The 15,821-nt window shown below is 47.6% G+C and overlaps 1 protein-coding gene across 1 annotated transcript in view; it reads right to left on the reverse strand.

Moving 5' to 3' along the window:
* LOC144798267 (vomeronasal type-2 receptor 26-like) overlaps positions 1 to 15,821 on the reverse strand; it is a 39,447-nt gene that overhangs the window by 20,804 nt on the left and 2,822 nt on the right. The window contains exon 2 of the mRNA XM_078669032.1: positions 2,261 to 2,485. Coding sequence (XP_078525158.1) covers positions 2,261 to 2,485 — 225 coding nt within the window. The remainder of the gene's footprint in view (positions 1 to 2,260; positions 2,486 to 15,821) is intronic.

Raw genomic sequence — 15,821 nt, forward strand, 5'->3', positions numbered from 1 at the left:
GTTAGGTATATGCCATTAAAACCATGTTTAGGGAGTGAGCACAAGCAATTTAGCACTGTTTAGCAGTGGTAAACTGCTCAGAGTCCTAAGAACAACAGAATCAAAATTCCAGCAAAACTTGGAGGTAAGGAGGTGAACCATTTTGGGGAATATCACTTAAGGCTGACAGGTATAGCAACACCAGTCTCAAATGTCTTTATAAATGTCAAATTGTTACACATCCAGGCGCCCATTGTAAAGGAAAGATGTCAGAACTCTAGTATTAATGACAATGTTATTGAAGTCGAGTTCTGATATCACAATGCCTGCTGCCAGAGCTAGCAGCTAAGGTGAAAGGCAGGTCAGGTCATGGAACAGCTGTTTAAAGCAACAAAAATGTAATGTTGCTTTTTTCTTTTGCTCTATTTTTCTAGCTGATAGTGACTACCAAAAAGAACATGATTATTTTTTGCATTCCTTAAATAATTGCTGAGAAGTTAGTTTATTTCCACATTTTTCTACAAATTTCAAGTTACTGCAGCATTATTTATCTTTTTTAATTGACTTGTATTGAACCGGTTCTAAAATGATTTTGAAACAAAAATCTAAGAGATTTCCTCCCTTTCATATTAAAGACCTATGCACCAATGTTTAAGGGGTTTGTGGGGAAGGTGATGATGTGACCATGTATCACATGGGATAAAGCACCCATTGCCATAAATGATAAGAATATTGCAAGTAACCTTAGAGTTCCCTAACCTTATAAAGTAACTCGGTCTACGGACTTGTTCCTCGGTATGGTTATTGAACTCCTCGGTGACCTGCAATATCATTATATTGTATAGCAGGAGGTACTTTATCCCCATATAATGGAGACTGCAAATTCTGCAGAGCGTATAGAATGGATGGAACATTTGCACTCATTCATTCATGTCACAGTGTATAGGCAGTATTGCATGGATTCATCAAAGGTTCGAGGGTAGACAGTGTGGATGGGAATTAAGTCTGTGGAAGCATTTTCTGAGGAAGCATAGGGGTGGAGCTTAAAAAAACCCCGATTTTTGCCTGTAGTATCGGGTGAGGTACAATCTGAAACAAAGAAAGAAAAAAGAAATGTTTGCCTAGTTTAATCACAAATTAATGGACTGCAATGCAGTCTTAGCAATTGTCAGGGAGTTTTGCAAGCATTCCAACAATCGTCTCTGTGTTTCCTCAATGCGATGTCATAAAGGTGCAAGGTATGTCAACAAGTGGCTAACCATGCTCACTGTGTCAGACAAATCAAGTTGTATCTTTAATGGTGAGGCATATGTAATCCAGAACCGATCTGAGGTTGCTTGTATTGCTCTTAGAGAGGACGTGGCTTGGCAGTTTGGGGTGGACTGTTACTTTTGTAGAATGACTAAGGCTGATTTACACGCATCTCTACTGGGGAATGACATGTGGACAATACACAATCAACTGGAATGCAGCAATGAGTGATTTCCAGTGACAAAAACTTTTTGCAAGAATTCAAAGCATCAAATTTGTGTTTTCACTACATAGATTTCTATGCATCCTGCAGCACACATAGAAAGAGGAAAATGTCTATGAGGATTGTTTTTGTCAAGGAAGGTTCCCTTCCTGCACAAAAACAATACTGCCTGTGATACAGGCACCCTTGCAACATGGTGCAAATGGTGCCTGCGTTGAGGCTAAGCTGCACTGTACGTGCCAGCACAGAGAGAGCAGACATGGGCTATATCTTAGTAGATATGGCTTAGTCCTTCTCTATGTGATGCAGTGCATCAAGATGTCTTGCTGCACTTTGTTGTGTCAAATCTTAGTAAATCTTAGACTGAGTCACTATATCATTAAAATATGAACAATTTGGTATTGCACATAAGCATTCATTGAAACTTTGGCAGAGAAGAAGGCTGCAGTGACACTGGTAAAGCAATGCAAAATAGAGACGTCCTACTAATGTCAATCCATCACAAAGCGTTTCCCCAGGTTGTAGGTAACAGTAGCTATTCCACTTTAGGTAAACACCTTTTGTGACCTTCAAGCGACATGTGGAAAACAGACCAAGGCAGACACAATATTGGTTCAGTTTTAGCAACTGCCCCATTTTAGCTCTTATCTAAATGATCTTGCATTTTAGGTTGCAGGATGGCCAATATTTACTGTTATCAGTTGCAAGGTATTTGCGGCCAACTCTTAGTCTACCATGGTACATGTTTCTCTCCCAGTGGCAAATGGGAGGTAACATGCAGAATAGCCTTTCATGCGTATCTCCTACCTGTTCAGTTATTGGCCACTGGATGGCACTGGAGTTGATCTGAAGGTTCTTTCCTAGGGGGGCACTGGTGGTATAATGGCCCACTGTTCTCTGATGTATTGTTCCATCTGATCCCCCCTGCCACTGTACGATGTCATACTGGGCAGCTGGATTTCCAACACCATCAAAAAAAGCCTTTGTTCCAAATGAGTCCTTAAAGTGTACATCTTGAACATAGTGAAGAAGCTAAAAAAGAGGAGAGGAAGGGATTACATAAGCATATTTTCTGAAATGCATGAAATGGTGAGTGATAAGAAAGATGTGTGTAAGCCATATCGCGTTATCTCCACAATTAAAAGGGAAAAGAGGTTAACTTTATAATTAAAGAGTTACTGTCGCTTAAGTTTTTTCTAATTGTCCACTTGCAAACTCTAGTTGGGTGGAGTAGGAGGGAGTAACTAATTACACATTGTTATTGCCCTAACATCAACAATGAAATCAACACCTCAGTTTCTCCTGCAGACACCCACATAAAAAGAAAATACACTGTGATCAGATGACGCGGCGACAGTCCTGGAGTGTCCACCTTCTTCCTACCTGTCTGATCCAGATGTGCCAGAAAATACAGTGCGGAGACATGGAAGAAGTCCCACCAACACATAGAAACACAGCTCACAAATAGTGAGCAGGCGTTGCCTCTCAATGTTTCTCAGCTGTGCTGTCTGCAGTTCATGTATTAACTTGGAGACGGGGCAATGTTTCAAATAAGCATTGGAACATCCAATAGTTCTATTAGCTTTGAGATTATTCTTATCGAGATGGCCACTGCACTTGTACATGCACACCCTTAGATTGATTTTTTGATAGCCAAAAAAAAACAATCGCTGCAAGAAGGCGCCATGCATGTGAGCATGCCTATGAGACATCAAGGAATGATATTTCTTAGAACAGAAAATAATTCAGCCCTAGATGGGTATCACATATGAGCAGATATTTCCATCTATCTCGGAATTGTTTATAAATTACTTCCCCATGGCAGCACATGCAACAATCAGCATTTTTGAGGCAAACTGATACTTAGAGGTCCACATTGTTTTAATGAAGAGAACAGGGGTGTAAAATGAGAAGGGGAGCTGGGATAGACAGAGAGTGGCAGACATTAGTTCCTCCTGCACTGCGATACAATATGTGATGAAAAAACATTGTGAGACCGAAATGCGCCTTGCACAACAAAGGAATAGGGCGGAAAATCATCAAATCAGGTGCAGGGAAGTGAGAAAGACAGGAAAGCAATCGAATCAAAATCTAGAAAAAGACAAAAAATATATATAATTATAAATGGGTAACAGTGAGTTATGGGGATATTTCTCACCTCAGTTCTGGGTGACATCAAGTAGACAACAAGAGCGAAGCTTGAGCTGCCGATGATGTCACTCAGAACCCTGAGGTGAAAACATCCCCATAATTCCCTTTTTAACCATCTATAATTTAATGTCATGTATGGCCCTCAAAATCATGTGCCTCTGCTTTCAACTTCTGAACGGTGGCAGAGGCATAATGGGGGGGTCATACATAACATGGCCTCTTATTGTAAAGGAAAAGGAGGAGAGCTCTTCAACTCCAAGTGGAAGCTTTTTTCTCAGGAGGCAGCGCAGTCACCCAACCAGCACGGCCAGGCAAGGAAACAACTCCAACTGCCACCCCATAGAATATTCAGCACGAGACCATGGAACACAGGACATGTCATGGCAACACGAGCCGGGCAGCACGAGGCGAGCTGCCAAGGTGTTAACTCCATGCGTGCAGCGCATTTTCCCGCTGTGCGCTGACTTTTTGAAAAACCGCGGTTCATGACAAGCTCAGCTCGTCATGAGTGTACGAGAGGCGTACCTCATGACGAGCTGAGCTCGTCATGAGCGTCGAGATCATAACACCTGTATTATGTATCGCTGTACCCAAGGTAAAAAAAATAAAACTTTACCTGCCATCTCCGAGCCACCGTCAATACCTTTCCTGCTGTCCTTACCTGTCCTTCAACTGTGCTTTCTACTTTGAGTCAAAGTAGACCAGCATTTGGATTGACCGGCTCTCTGAGAGCCTGACTGCCTGGCCCCGAAGACCGTTCTAATGTAGCAACAATGGCTAGCTCGTTTTGTTATGAACTGATGTTACATCATAGCAGTAAGCTGTCAGATTTAGAAACTGAAAATAAACAACAGAGGATCTCTATGAGAGACATCATTTTTTAGAATTCTTTTTTGTAGGAGTTTTATATATAGGGCGAACTTGACCTGAATGTATCAGAGCACTTTACATGAGCACCAGTTGCTTTACCTAAGGACACATTCATTTTTGTTAGGCACAGGGAGATTAAGTGATTAGCTCAGAACCAGAGGATATTGAGCGTCATTGCCGAGACTGAAACCTGGTTCCTCAGATTTGAGGTCGACTGCCTTAGCCGCTAGGACACATCCTCTCTGCTTAACAAGTGCATATTAGATAAAATACGCCTGTTTACTAATAAAAATGTAGACAATACCTAAAAAATTGGCAAACTCCACCACAGCCAACATTCATGATATGGTCCCATCTTTAAGTTTATTTTGGTAATTGGTGAGCATACAATGGTCCCAATTGGTTAGTGCATCCAATGAGCTGATATTAAATATGTGTTCTAGTTTGAGCAATTCATTGTTTACAATCACTTTCTTCAGCAGGTAGTGTGAAGTGAGCTGAAAGTTCAAGTCATAGACATACTTCAGGAACAATGCACATATGTGTAAACATTGGTGTGAACACACGTCCAGTTATATTTGTGCTATTTTTCACCCAATTAACAAGTAGTATGTACTGATGAATGGCTCAGTAGGTCCAGTATTCATACTGGTGCCAGGCTTTTAAGTGGAGGGATTCTGCATTCTACACCCACATCTGGTTCTGGAAAGTTCTTACCTTCCCCTGCCAAGGCTCCAATGAGTATGGGGTAACAAAACACTAGTATGAGGTTCCTTTCTGTGTGCTGGAGGCAAGCCCCTTTGAAGTGCAAGTGGGGCAGGGCTCATTCTGCCTACACCCAGTGCTCTTTGTCTCACTGTGTAGCTGGAAAACACAAGCACCAACAGTAGAGTCATGTGACCCAGGATACTGTCTGAAAGCATAAATAGTTAGGAGAAGATAATGACAACTTTCTAAAAGTGACATTCTCGGAGTTGTAACTCTAAATCCACTTTTACTATTAAAGAGGGTTTTATATTACAATTCATTTTAGTATAAACTTTACAACCCTATATGCTCTCAATCCAAAGTTGTCACTTACTACATTTAATAAGGTAACCCAGTGATATTAAATGGGAGAGATAGGCCTTACAGTAGTTAAGAACTAATTTAGGAGATTTTCACTAACAGGACAAAAAACATAAACCCACATCTCCTACTTTTTAATTAAAATTTAAAATGTCGTATGATCCTTTAGGGCCTACCTTGCCAGGTCAAAATGGCAGTTTAGAACTGCACTTCAGGTTGCAATAGCAGACATGAGACATGTTTTCAAAGGCTACTTTAGTGGTTGGTGCAATGACTGCTGCTGCCCACTAGTAGTATTTAATTGACAGGCCCTGGTTACCCATAGTACCATATACTAGAAACGAATAAGTATATTAATTGTACCAGTCTGGTGTAGGATCATTTTACTCTGCTTAAGTGAGAGAGCACATGCACTTTAGCACTGGTTAGCTGTGATAAAGTGCACAGAGTCCTAATGCCAACAAAAAATGAATTTCAGATAGCAGGAGGGTCCAGCAACAGGTTTGAGGAAAGACAACACCAAGGATGTCAGTCTAACATGGAGCACAAGTCTTCATTTGTTATTAACACAGAGGTACATAACATAACACACTTTCATCGGCTGGTGTGCATTATATGAAGTTTCATGTAATTGAATGTTTTTAGACATATTCTGAGTTAGACAAAACTTCATAAATCATGCAACTGGGATGTGCACATCAGCACTAACACGAATGCAGCCACAGATGATTACTCAAAGAAATGACATAAGTACCTCTGTGCCTGTGCAAATGGAGATCATCAGACCACAGGGGTATATTGTTCAAGATACAGCTGTGAGTGTGCACTTTGTAAAACATTGTCTCCTAAGCGCATGCACCTCGTCAAAAAATTTCAGAATTAGATATATGCACATGTCGCTAAAGCAGGCAGCTCTGCGCCACTGTGGCCATTCATGATAGTTAGGCATCTTCCAACTTCACAGGGGAAGACTAGGGGGCCTATCATGATGCTTTCCTCTGCAATGAGCCATCACAGAAGTATCCCTTGGTTAAGGCATGTTTATTCTGAAACCAGAGCTCGGAAACAGAGGCTTGTAATTGTTGCTAACTGTTTGCAAGGTTTGTCGTCAGAAACGCATGAGTGAATCCGAAGATATTTTGATTTAATGTATGAATGCATCATCTCTTCTTCCCTTGAGATAGTGCCTAATTTGAGCTGGTGGTTTCTCATTGGGGCACACTGGCACTCATTTTTGGGGACCGGCACATATTTCTCTTCATCTGCGGGAGGCCCGCGGTCCCTGCAAGGGACCCCATAGGAGGGCAAACCCCGTAGTAGGGCGCAGGTAACCACGGGCCCGCCAGGGGGAGGGACGGGGGGCGGGGTGGGACAAGGGTAGGCCACCCCCCCCTTTTTTGCCGGGACTGATAAGGGGAGCACTTCCGCCCGGGCGCCCTCTTTGCTCTGCCCCCCTTCGCCGACGGTCGTCTCAGGCTGTCCTCGCCAGCCCCGGACACAGGTCCCTAGCCCCTTCTTCCCCCTCACTTCCCCCCCCACGACGCGGACGCGAGGCCCGCAATTTCACCTCCCTCGTCGAGCACCTTCGACCGTCGGGATCGAGGTAAGCGGTGACACTCCTCACCTCCCCCCGGGCCCCGCCTTGGGCAAGTCCCAAGTTGCACAGGGCTCTGTGGTCGGAGACCACGGGGGGGTAGAGATGTTCCGTGGAGAGGGCATGTGGATTGGGATCGGGCAGGGGCGGCATTAGAAAAGCTCTGAACCTCAATGCAGAGGGTGGGCTAGGTAGGGCCTCTAGCCGGCGGGCTACGGGGGAAATGCTCAAGTAGGGTGAAGCCGAGCGCCGAGGGACTATACTTGTGTCCATGGGGGAAGTGCTGTAAAGCTTTCAGCAAGCGGCACAGTGCGCATCCTAATTTTGATTAGATTAGTGATGCAGCTCTGCGATAGAGCGGATTTTAACAAATTAGTGCAATTCAGCGTAAGGCAGTAAAGAAGAGCAATTACAATAGAAATTAAATCTACGTGGCTGAGGACAGACGCTCTGACCCTCCGTCAGCTTTCTACGGCCGCCTTAATACAGCGTCGGCCCAGTGTAGCCCTACCCAAACAGTGAAACAGTTGAAGTAAGTTTACCGATGTCAACTAAATGACCAAAAGCATATTATATGTGAGCTGGAAAGTTTGCCAAGTAGGAGACAGGTGCTGAAATTGCTTGACTGCATTTTCCAAATGATGTTCCGCCAGCCATATGCTACAAAATGCACGAGCAGCGTGTGAACTGAACACACACTGTCCCCTGAGAGTGATGACACGCGCACCGCATGTAAAAGTCGGAGTTTCATTTCACACGTGTCTTTTTCTGTGTTTAAGGAAAGCTCATGCTTATGTTCTGTCGCATGTTGGTCAATAGACTACTACTTTCCCACGAATATATGCACGACCTCGTGGTCACCGCTTTGAATATCGGCAAGTCTAATCCACCTTTCATCCTTCTGAGGTCGATAAACCGACCGCAATTCCGTTGTAACAACACACACTCAGCTATTCAGCGTCAAGACGCCTCAAGCAGTGGACGTGCGCTTTTGCCTGGCACAAGCTGGACTACTGGAGGTCGTGTGTGTTGGAGGTAGGGGAGCAGAACAGGGGTGGGGCAGGTCAAGGTTTAGGACCACAGGCAGTACAGCTGCTGCTCGCCCGGACAGCCTTTGAGCCTGCAATCCTAGGCATCCATGCCGCAGCTCTTCCTCGTGGGTTCGGCGTCCACCCCCCTCCCCACCCCCTGCCTTCTCGGCGGGCTTAGGATCCATGTTTCCTCGAAGGCCCCTGCTTCGCATTCAAAGACAGGGCCTCTTTTGCGCCTACCCCGCGCTGTCCTTGCTGCGTCTGTCTCGGGGGGGGGGGGGCTAGGCCGCCTCCTCCATCTTAGGTTCGGAATAGTTCAGGCCATTGCATCCTGCTGGGAGCAAGCAGGTCACGAGGGGGCGATAATTTTAGGTGAATTGTTATTAGCCTGCGATCATTTTAGATTGCGCAACGAAGAAGACACGCAAAGTTATGTTCTCCGACATAGAGGCAGTGAATTTACGTTTAACGATGACATGGATAAGATTCGTAACTACTGGAATGTGCACCGACGTAGATGCAAAATGTTCATGGCCAACATGCGACCAGAAAACCCCCGATTTTCTCTTGCAGAGGCGTCAATTGCAGGCCCCCCGTTACCTCAAACGGAAATTTAGGGGGAAATATTTTCAGTCGGCTTAATTATCAGCCTCTGTGGCGCTATCTTTAACGCGTCGGCCACTAACCGATGGGTAGGTGGTTCGAGCCCAGCCAACTCCTGTGGTAAATTCATGCTCAAATGTTGGTGCACTGCTAACTATTCCAGTACGCCTTATCTTGTATCACATGCAGACTGGTATTCATTAGCTAATTAATGAATTAAAACTTTTAGGGGACCACGTTGCCTAATGTATAAGGCGTCTGACTTCGAATGATAACATTGAGGGTTCGGGTCCCTTCGTGGGCGGATATCTGTATGAAAAATTACTTTTAATGATTTTAACCTTTTAGTGTCGTTTTTGTATCTATCTCCCATTGGCAGTGCCGTGGCATAACTTTCCCACGTCAGTAGCCAGAGAATGCTGAGGGAGACGTTTTGGAACGAGCTCCTCGAATTGGCCGCACTTCAGCCAGCCCATAGGGACATCGTCGCACGAGATTAGGCTAGACACCGCGCTTTCCCGCCCATAGCTTCGCCCTCTCCCCGCCCAGGGCAAAGGATTGTCACCATGCACGCTCGACCCCCCCCCTCCTCCCAAAGTGATTCAGAACAATGATAGATGAATGCCGGGTTGACGCCGGTACGCGCCCAGTAAGAAACGTAATGCTACGCATTCACCACTCCTAAAGTGTAAGCAAACACGCAGCGTCAGGTCCACAGCGGGCCGCCAAACGGGCGGGCACGCCCGGCTCTTCGGGCGCCAGACGGGCTGGCTTCCGTCAACTGCGGGGTAAGGGGCATTTGCATAACAGCTGGCAAAGGGCGTCCTTTGAGGGCGGTGCTCAGACGCGAGCATTCCTGCAGACAGTGCGTTTAGAATGGGGGTCTGCTATTATTGCCTGACCACGAGCAGGCAGAAGAATACAGTTTGGTGCATTTTAGTTTATGGCGGGTAATAAGGATGAGGAAATTGAGTGTCTTAATTATGCCCACCGGCGCAAGCACGGAGGCAATGGACTATAACAGCAAGGTGCCACTCGGGGGGCAGTTTGGCTCATGCAGGCACGGGTGGAGGCACTCTGGGGTGCTCCGGGGGCCAGGTGCACACCAAGTTGTGCACACACTCTGCATGCCACAGATAGCGCTGACATTATCCGGAAGGTCAGAGCACTTCACAATAGGAACAGAAACTGATACATGAGTGCACGGATGCCAATGGCTGATTGCGGCAGGGCAGCAAATGTCGATGTAAGGGCGAATACAGGAAGTCACAGAATACCTTCCGTGCTCTGGACCATGCACAGCAGGGCCATGACTGATTTATCATCACAAGCCTAGCGGCTTTGGGGATCAAAGTGCGACGGCGGGTGTTTGCGCCTCTACTTGGTCACTGGTGATAATTCTGGCCCACTCAGCCGAGCGTTCCCCGGGGCCGAGGGAATGAATACCATGGTGTGGGTAACAACGGTATCTGCAGGGGCGAGGGGAGGGCGCGCTGTGAGAGTCACAGATGAGGCCGCCACTGGTATGGGGCGTTGCGCGCATCCGACCCCGGGCCCAAAGGAAATACCGATTTCGGTAATACATAACACTGGTCGTAGGGGCCCTTGTCCTAGGTAATTTCACCACAATACTGGTCCATCGAGAGCAAATGTGCAGTTTGACAGGGACCCCATAACTTCAGTTATTTATAGGCCAGAGACAAAGAAATAATGTGGTTAAAAATAACATACCCTAAGGGGAAAATGCAAAGACATCTTGGCAACCTCCAGTAAACTATAGGTAGACACAAATACTGTATCCTATCGGACATCATGTCTTACAGTCCCAAACGAAAAGGAGAATGCAAGCGAGGTATAGCTGACCTTGTTATCTTTCTCCAATGTAGTAAGATTAACACATGGCAACAATAAATTGGGAAACCCTAACAAACAGGTTAAAGAAACAAGAAAGTGTTTAATTTCAGGCTAACTGAAGTAAATAAAAGAAATAGTGCAGGAATATTGATCCCTCCTCTCACCCTGACGACAGGGCCTATAGTGCACTAAGAGGAAAGCCAGTGCCAGGAGGAAGCCTCTGGGTGGTCAGGCTTGTTATTACACATGGGTAGTATAGTTCATTGACTCGGACACAAGAGGTCGGGACAACATATATCCTGAACTCTGTTAGTTCAAGGTGCCCTTACTTGCCATAAGGAAGATAAAGGAGGCATGGTGAAACGAGTTGTATCAGTGGGAAGGAGGGGATTGTCCCCAGAATTGTGGTTACCTCCGTTTACACTTGTAAACGACATAAATACGGCCTGACAGGCAACTGGCACGACCATTGTATTGGTACACTGGTTACTGTTATAGACTTCATTGCAGAACAAGCGCAAACGCTGGCCTGCGGAAAGTGTGCGTCCACACTGTGGGTTCTGGTGCGGGTCCAGTTAGAACCAGCCTTGGGCCCGGAGCAGGAGGCAAAGACCGGCAGAAGCCGTATCAGGCTTTATCACGCTGGAAGACACTTCCATGGTCTAGGGGATTAGCTCTAGCTTTCTGGTTCCCCCTCATTATTAGAGGGCTCAAGTAGTATTTGGTTGAGGTCCGTCTTTAGGCCTGGGATGAGGTGTTCTAGGCAGTTGTTAAGTGGTGAATTTATCACACACACCAATGTGCATCGGTCTGACTGCGCACCCCCATTTGGTTGTGTTCTCCTCTAACCCCCCTGCAAGGGGCAGCGCCTAGCATGCTCCTTGCTGGGTTCTGCACGCAATGTCCATGCATGTGTTTGCTAGGGCATGGTACACTTTACATGTGCAATTTTCGAACATACACCAGTACCTCCAAGTCTCTGGCATGCCCATCCTTTGGATGGTGAGCACCCGAGGGAGGCACTGTCCACTCTGGCCAGGGTTGCCTCTCCTTCACGGGTCACCTTGGCCAGCAGGTAGGATTACCTGGTTAGGATGTCAGCAGTAGCTTGAGGGGACTGGTAGGGGTCCCCCCACATGGGAGACAGTGGCCTCCTCTATCCTTTGCAACCTTGATTGCAACTTGATTGTTATTTGACAAGGGGAGACGAAATAGTTAATTTCTCTCGCTCATTCAAACCAAGCATTACACTTTGATTGCAACTTGATTGTTATTTGACAAGGGGAGACGGAATAGTTAATTTCTCTCGCTCGTTCAAACCAAGCATTACACTTTTGGTCATTTGGGACTTTCTCTGAGTAACTGACCCACGGATATCAATATACAGCGGATTTTGGAATATGCACTTTTAAGGAACAAGTGACAGCTCTCCTTACCACTTGTACAGAGGGTGAAGGGTGTCCGGGTGCCTGCCAAAACAGTGAGGCAAGTTTTACTCGAACTGGAGCCTCTGCAAGGCTGATGGAATGCTAGCTGCTGTGCCTGGCAGGCAAGGGCAGCTAGGGGCTGCATTCACCAGGGTCAGGCAGGGTGAAAGGCACCTTTACCCACATCGCATTAGGGGGCGGTGGCACCTCAGTGGACTCAATTCTGTTATTTCCCTATCCAGGTCAGGAGTGCATACGCTACACAACACACTCGCGGTTGTGTGATCGGTGTCCTGGTTAGAAACAATAGTTGGGCCCCCCCCCCTGTTTAGATAAGCCTTGTATTTGATATCAGTCCAGCGCTTGCACGCCCTCTAGGGGAAGAGTTATTGACAGTCACCCGGGCTTACTCTTTCTTATCAGAACGTGTTTCCGTACATTATCCGGGGATGGGTACATGTTTGCTACACAGCTCGCAGCAACTCACCACGGAGTCATGGATATATGGGTGACCCTTCCTAATCGCCTTGGGGGTCCAGCTTTTATCTATAGAAACATCAAGGATGTTTTAAGAGTAGAACACTTTGCCTTGACGGTGCAGCTTTCAGGGAGGCACACCAGGCCCGGTTACCTATACGCTGTGGGTCAGTAGTGCGACCATTGGTGTGGGTTTTCGCTCTCACAGGTTGAGAACAATTTAGGAGACTTAGGCTTGGTCGGCGTCTTTCGGATAGACTGGGTTGGCGTGATCAATCTGAGGCGTCTCGCTTCATACCTGGAACGCTGACCCCGAAAGTAGCATACATATGTCACGCTCGTCTAGCTCGGGATTTCCTGACATAATGCAGCCTTATCCTTGGCCTTTTAGAGTCTCTGGTTAGTCAATTGGTGCATTACTGATTTGGGGGCTTACTCAGCGCCATTGTTCGTTGCTGGCACAAAAGTGTTATTCTGGTCCTTTTATGTCACCCACGGTGCACTGTATTGAGGGAAATGTCACAGTTAGCAGTTGACACCTTGGTAGATATGGATGGTGGCGGCTTTTCTTGTTTTGCTATGCAAGATAGCCATCACTGTGGCTTAGGTATCTCATGCACTATGAAGCATAGACTATACAATGAGTTGTGCTTGTGGTGGGGTAGCTCTCCTTTCCCAAGTAAAGATAGGGAGGCCTTGTCTTAGGGGCCTTCACCAAGCACGTCTCAGCACCTTTGCATGCCTGCGTAACAACCATCTTACATTAGCTCTGACGCGATGCTCAGGACACAGTAAAGCAGTTAAGCTATGGGACGTTGGTAGCCCAACGCCGCCAGAGCTCCCGGGTGAGTGTTCTATTGACTTCCGTGTAGGCAGAGCAGCACCCTTTAGGGGCCCATCATTAGGAGAGCTTCGGGACAGGTGTCCTTAGGACGATTGTAAAATTTAGCGTCAGTGGGCTTGCCATACAGAGCCCTGATAGGTCCACCAGGGGGAGGAGTTATCCTCTCAGGTTCTACTCCAGGCTCTGGCTGCTGGTGTTTCTTTGGCTAAACTCCAGGTACCTTGCAACAAAAGGTTGCCACAGACCTAGGGTGTCCACAGACGCTGGTTAGTTTAGAAGAAATACACGGATTACATTCGAGCTCGGAGTTCTCCAGTTAAGTAGGTGGCTGAGCCTCTTTGCAATTAAGCATGCAACCAGGTGGGACTGGGGTACGACATGGATATCTAATCATCAAGGCTCTTAGCACAGATGGTTATCCTCAGCAGAGGTGAGATGATACAGCAGGGCCCCATGCAACATCGGATGCGGGAATCCGATGGGGTGCACTTGTCCAAAGTGGGGATGGCAATTTTCCTATTGGACTTGGGGGAGGCTCTAGAAACAGCCGGATGCAGATAAAAAGCTAACTAAAAGGCTAGGTGGTGGGGGGCTCTGGGCGCAGCGGGTGCCACGCCCAGGGCTGTGGAAAAAGTACTAGGCGACCCCCATGCAGGACAGGCACAGGAACAGGACCTGAAGCCACAGTGCGAGAGGCACAATAATGAGTCATACATAAGCCGAGGGGCCCTTCTTGGGGACTTGGTTCTACGGCACCCCGTTAGTCCTTAGGGCGGTTGTAAGCCTGAACAACCGGGGGTTTGCTAATAACGCCCCTCCTGACTGGGCAAGGTGTGAGTTAACTCTCCCTGGTCCAGAGGGGGGGGGCAGGTGGACGATAGGTCCATCGGGGGGGGGGGGAGGCTTGCCTCCCAGGTTCGACACATGGCCAGGGCCACTAGTGTCTGCTTCATTGGCTCAACTTCAGGCGCCCTGCAACAAGGGGTTGCGGGGTGGGGGGTCGCCTGTCAGTTAACCCGCTCTGTTATTTGTATCACAAATAAACCTGCAACTTTTTATTCCCAACATACTTGTCTGTGTATCATTTGGGCGGTGAGGGTTGTGGGACAAGGGTACCGATGCCACTACTATGCGGGAGGCCCGCGGTCCCTGCAAGGGACCCCATAGGAGGGCAAACCCCGTAGTAGGGCGCAGGTAACCGCGGGCCCGCCAGGGGGAGGGACGGGGGCGGGGTGGGACAAGGGTAGGCCACCCCCCCTTTTTTTGCCGGGACTGATAAGGGGAGCACTCCCGCCCGGGCGCCCTCTTTGCTCTGCCCCCCTTCGCCGACGGTCGTCTCAGGCTGTCCTCGCCAGCCCCGGACACAGGTCCCTAGCCCCTTCTTCCCCCTCACTTCCCCCCCCACGACGCGGACGCGAGGCCCGCAATTTCACTCCCCTCCCTACCACTCACCCGCTGAAAGGGGGGAAGTAAGGAGGGGGGGATTACTAATGATGTTGTTGTTTTTTTTTTCAGGTTGCAGGAGGAGTTACAAGGCGACCCCCATGCAGGACAGGCGCAGGAACAGGACCTGAAGCCACAGTGCGAGAGGCACAATAATGAGTCATACATAAGCCGAGGGGCCCTTCTTGGGAACTTGGTTCTACGGCACCCCGTTAGTCCTTAGGGCGGTTGTAAGCCTGAACAACCGGGGGTTTGCTAATAACGCCCCTCCTGACTGGGCAAGGTGTGAGTTAACTCTCCCTGGTCCAGAGGGGGGGGGGCAGGTGGACGATAGGTCCATCGGGGGGAGGCTTGCCTCCCAGGTTCGACACATGGCCAGGGCCACTAGTGTCTGCTTCATTGGCTCAACTTCAGGCGCCCTGCAACAAGGGGTTGCGGGGTGGGGGGTCGCCTGTCAGTTAACCCGCTCTGTTATTTGTATCACAAATAAACCTGCAACTTTTTATTCCCAACATACTTGTCTGTGTATCATTTGGGCGGTGAGGGTTGTGGGACAAGGGTACCGATGCCACTACTATGACATTTCCGGAGAGCATGAGAAGAAAAAACACACAAAGATGAAAGAAGAAGGAAGAGAATGACAGAAACCCACCATGAAGAAAGAAAGCAGGGACCCTCAAAAGTGGGGTAAAGGGGCAGGGAGTGTGTGGTAGTAGACTAGGGAGACATGAGGTGGATTCAGAAGTATGCAACCTTGGGATTTGGTGCACCAACCTCCATTAGCCGGGTCCAGGGCTTCTAGCAGAACTTTGGGCGCAAGCACTTTTTATGTAACAAACCAAGCACTGGCTGGCACAGTGCAGAAAACATCATCTTGATACGGCCCTAGAATTTTACTTTGTGAAAACTGATGTAGTGAGCAATATCAGCAGAGTGGACAATATTTAAATGAACATTGAACCTAACCGGACGTTTCATTGTCCTGTGCAGGTTTAGGAATGCTGAA

Source organism: Lissotriton helveticus, chromosome 12 (assembly GCF_964261635.1).
Source record: "Lissotriton helveticus chromosome 12, aLisHel1.1, whole genome shotgun sequence".
Taxonomy (NCBI): Eukaryota; Metazoa; Chordata; class Amphibia; order Caudata; family Salamandridae; genus Lissotriton; species Lissotriton helveticus.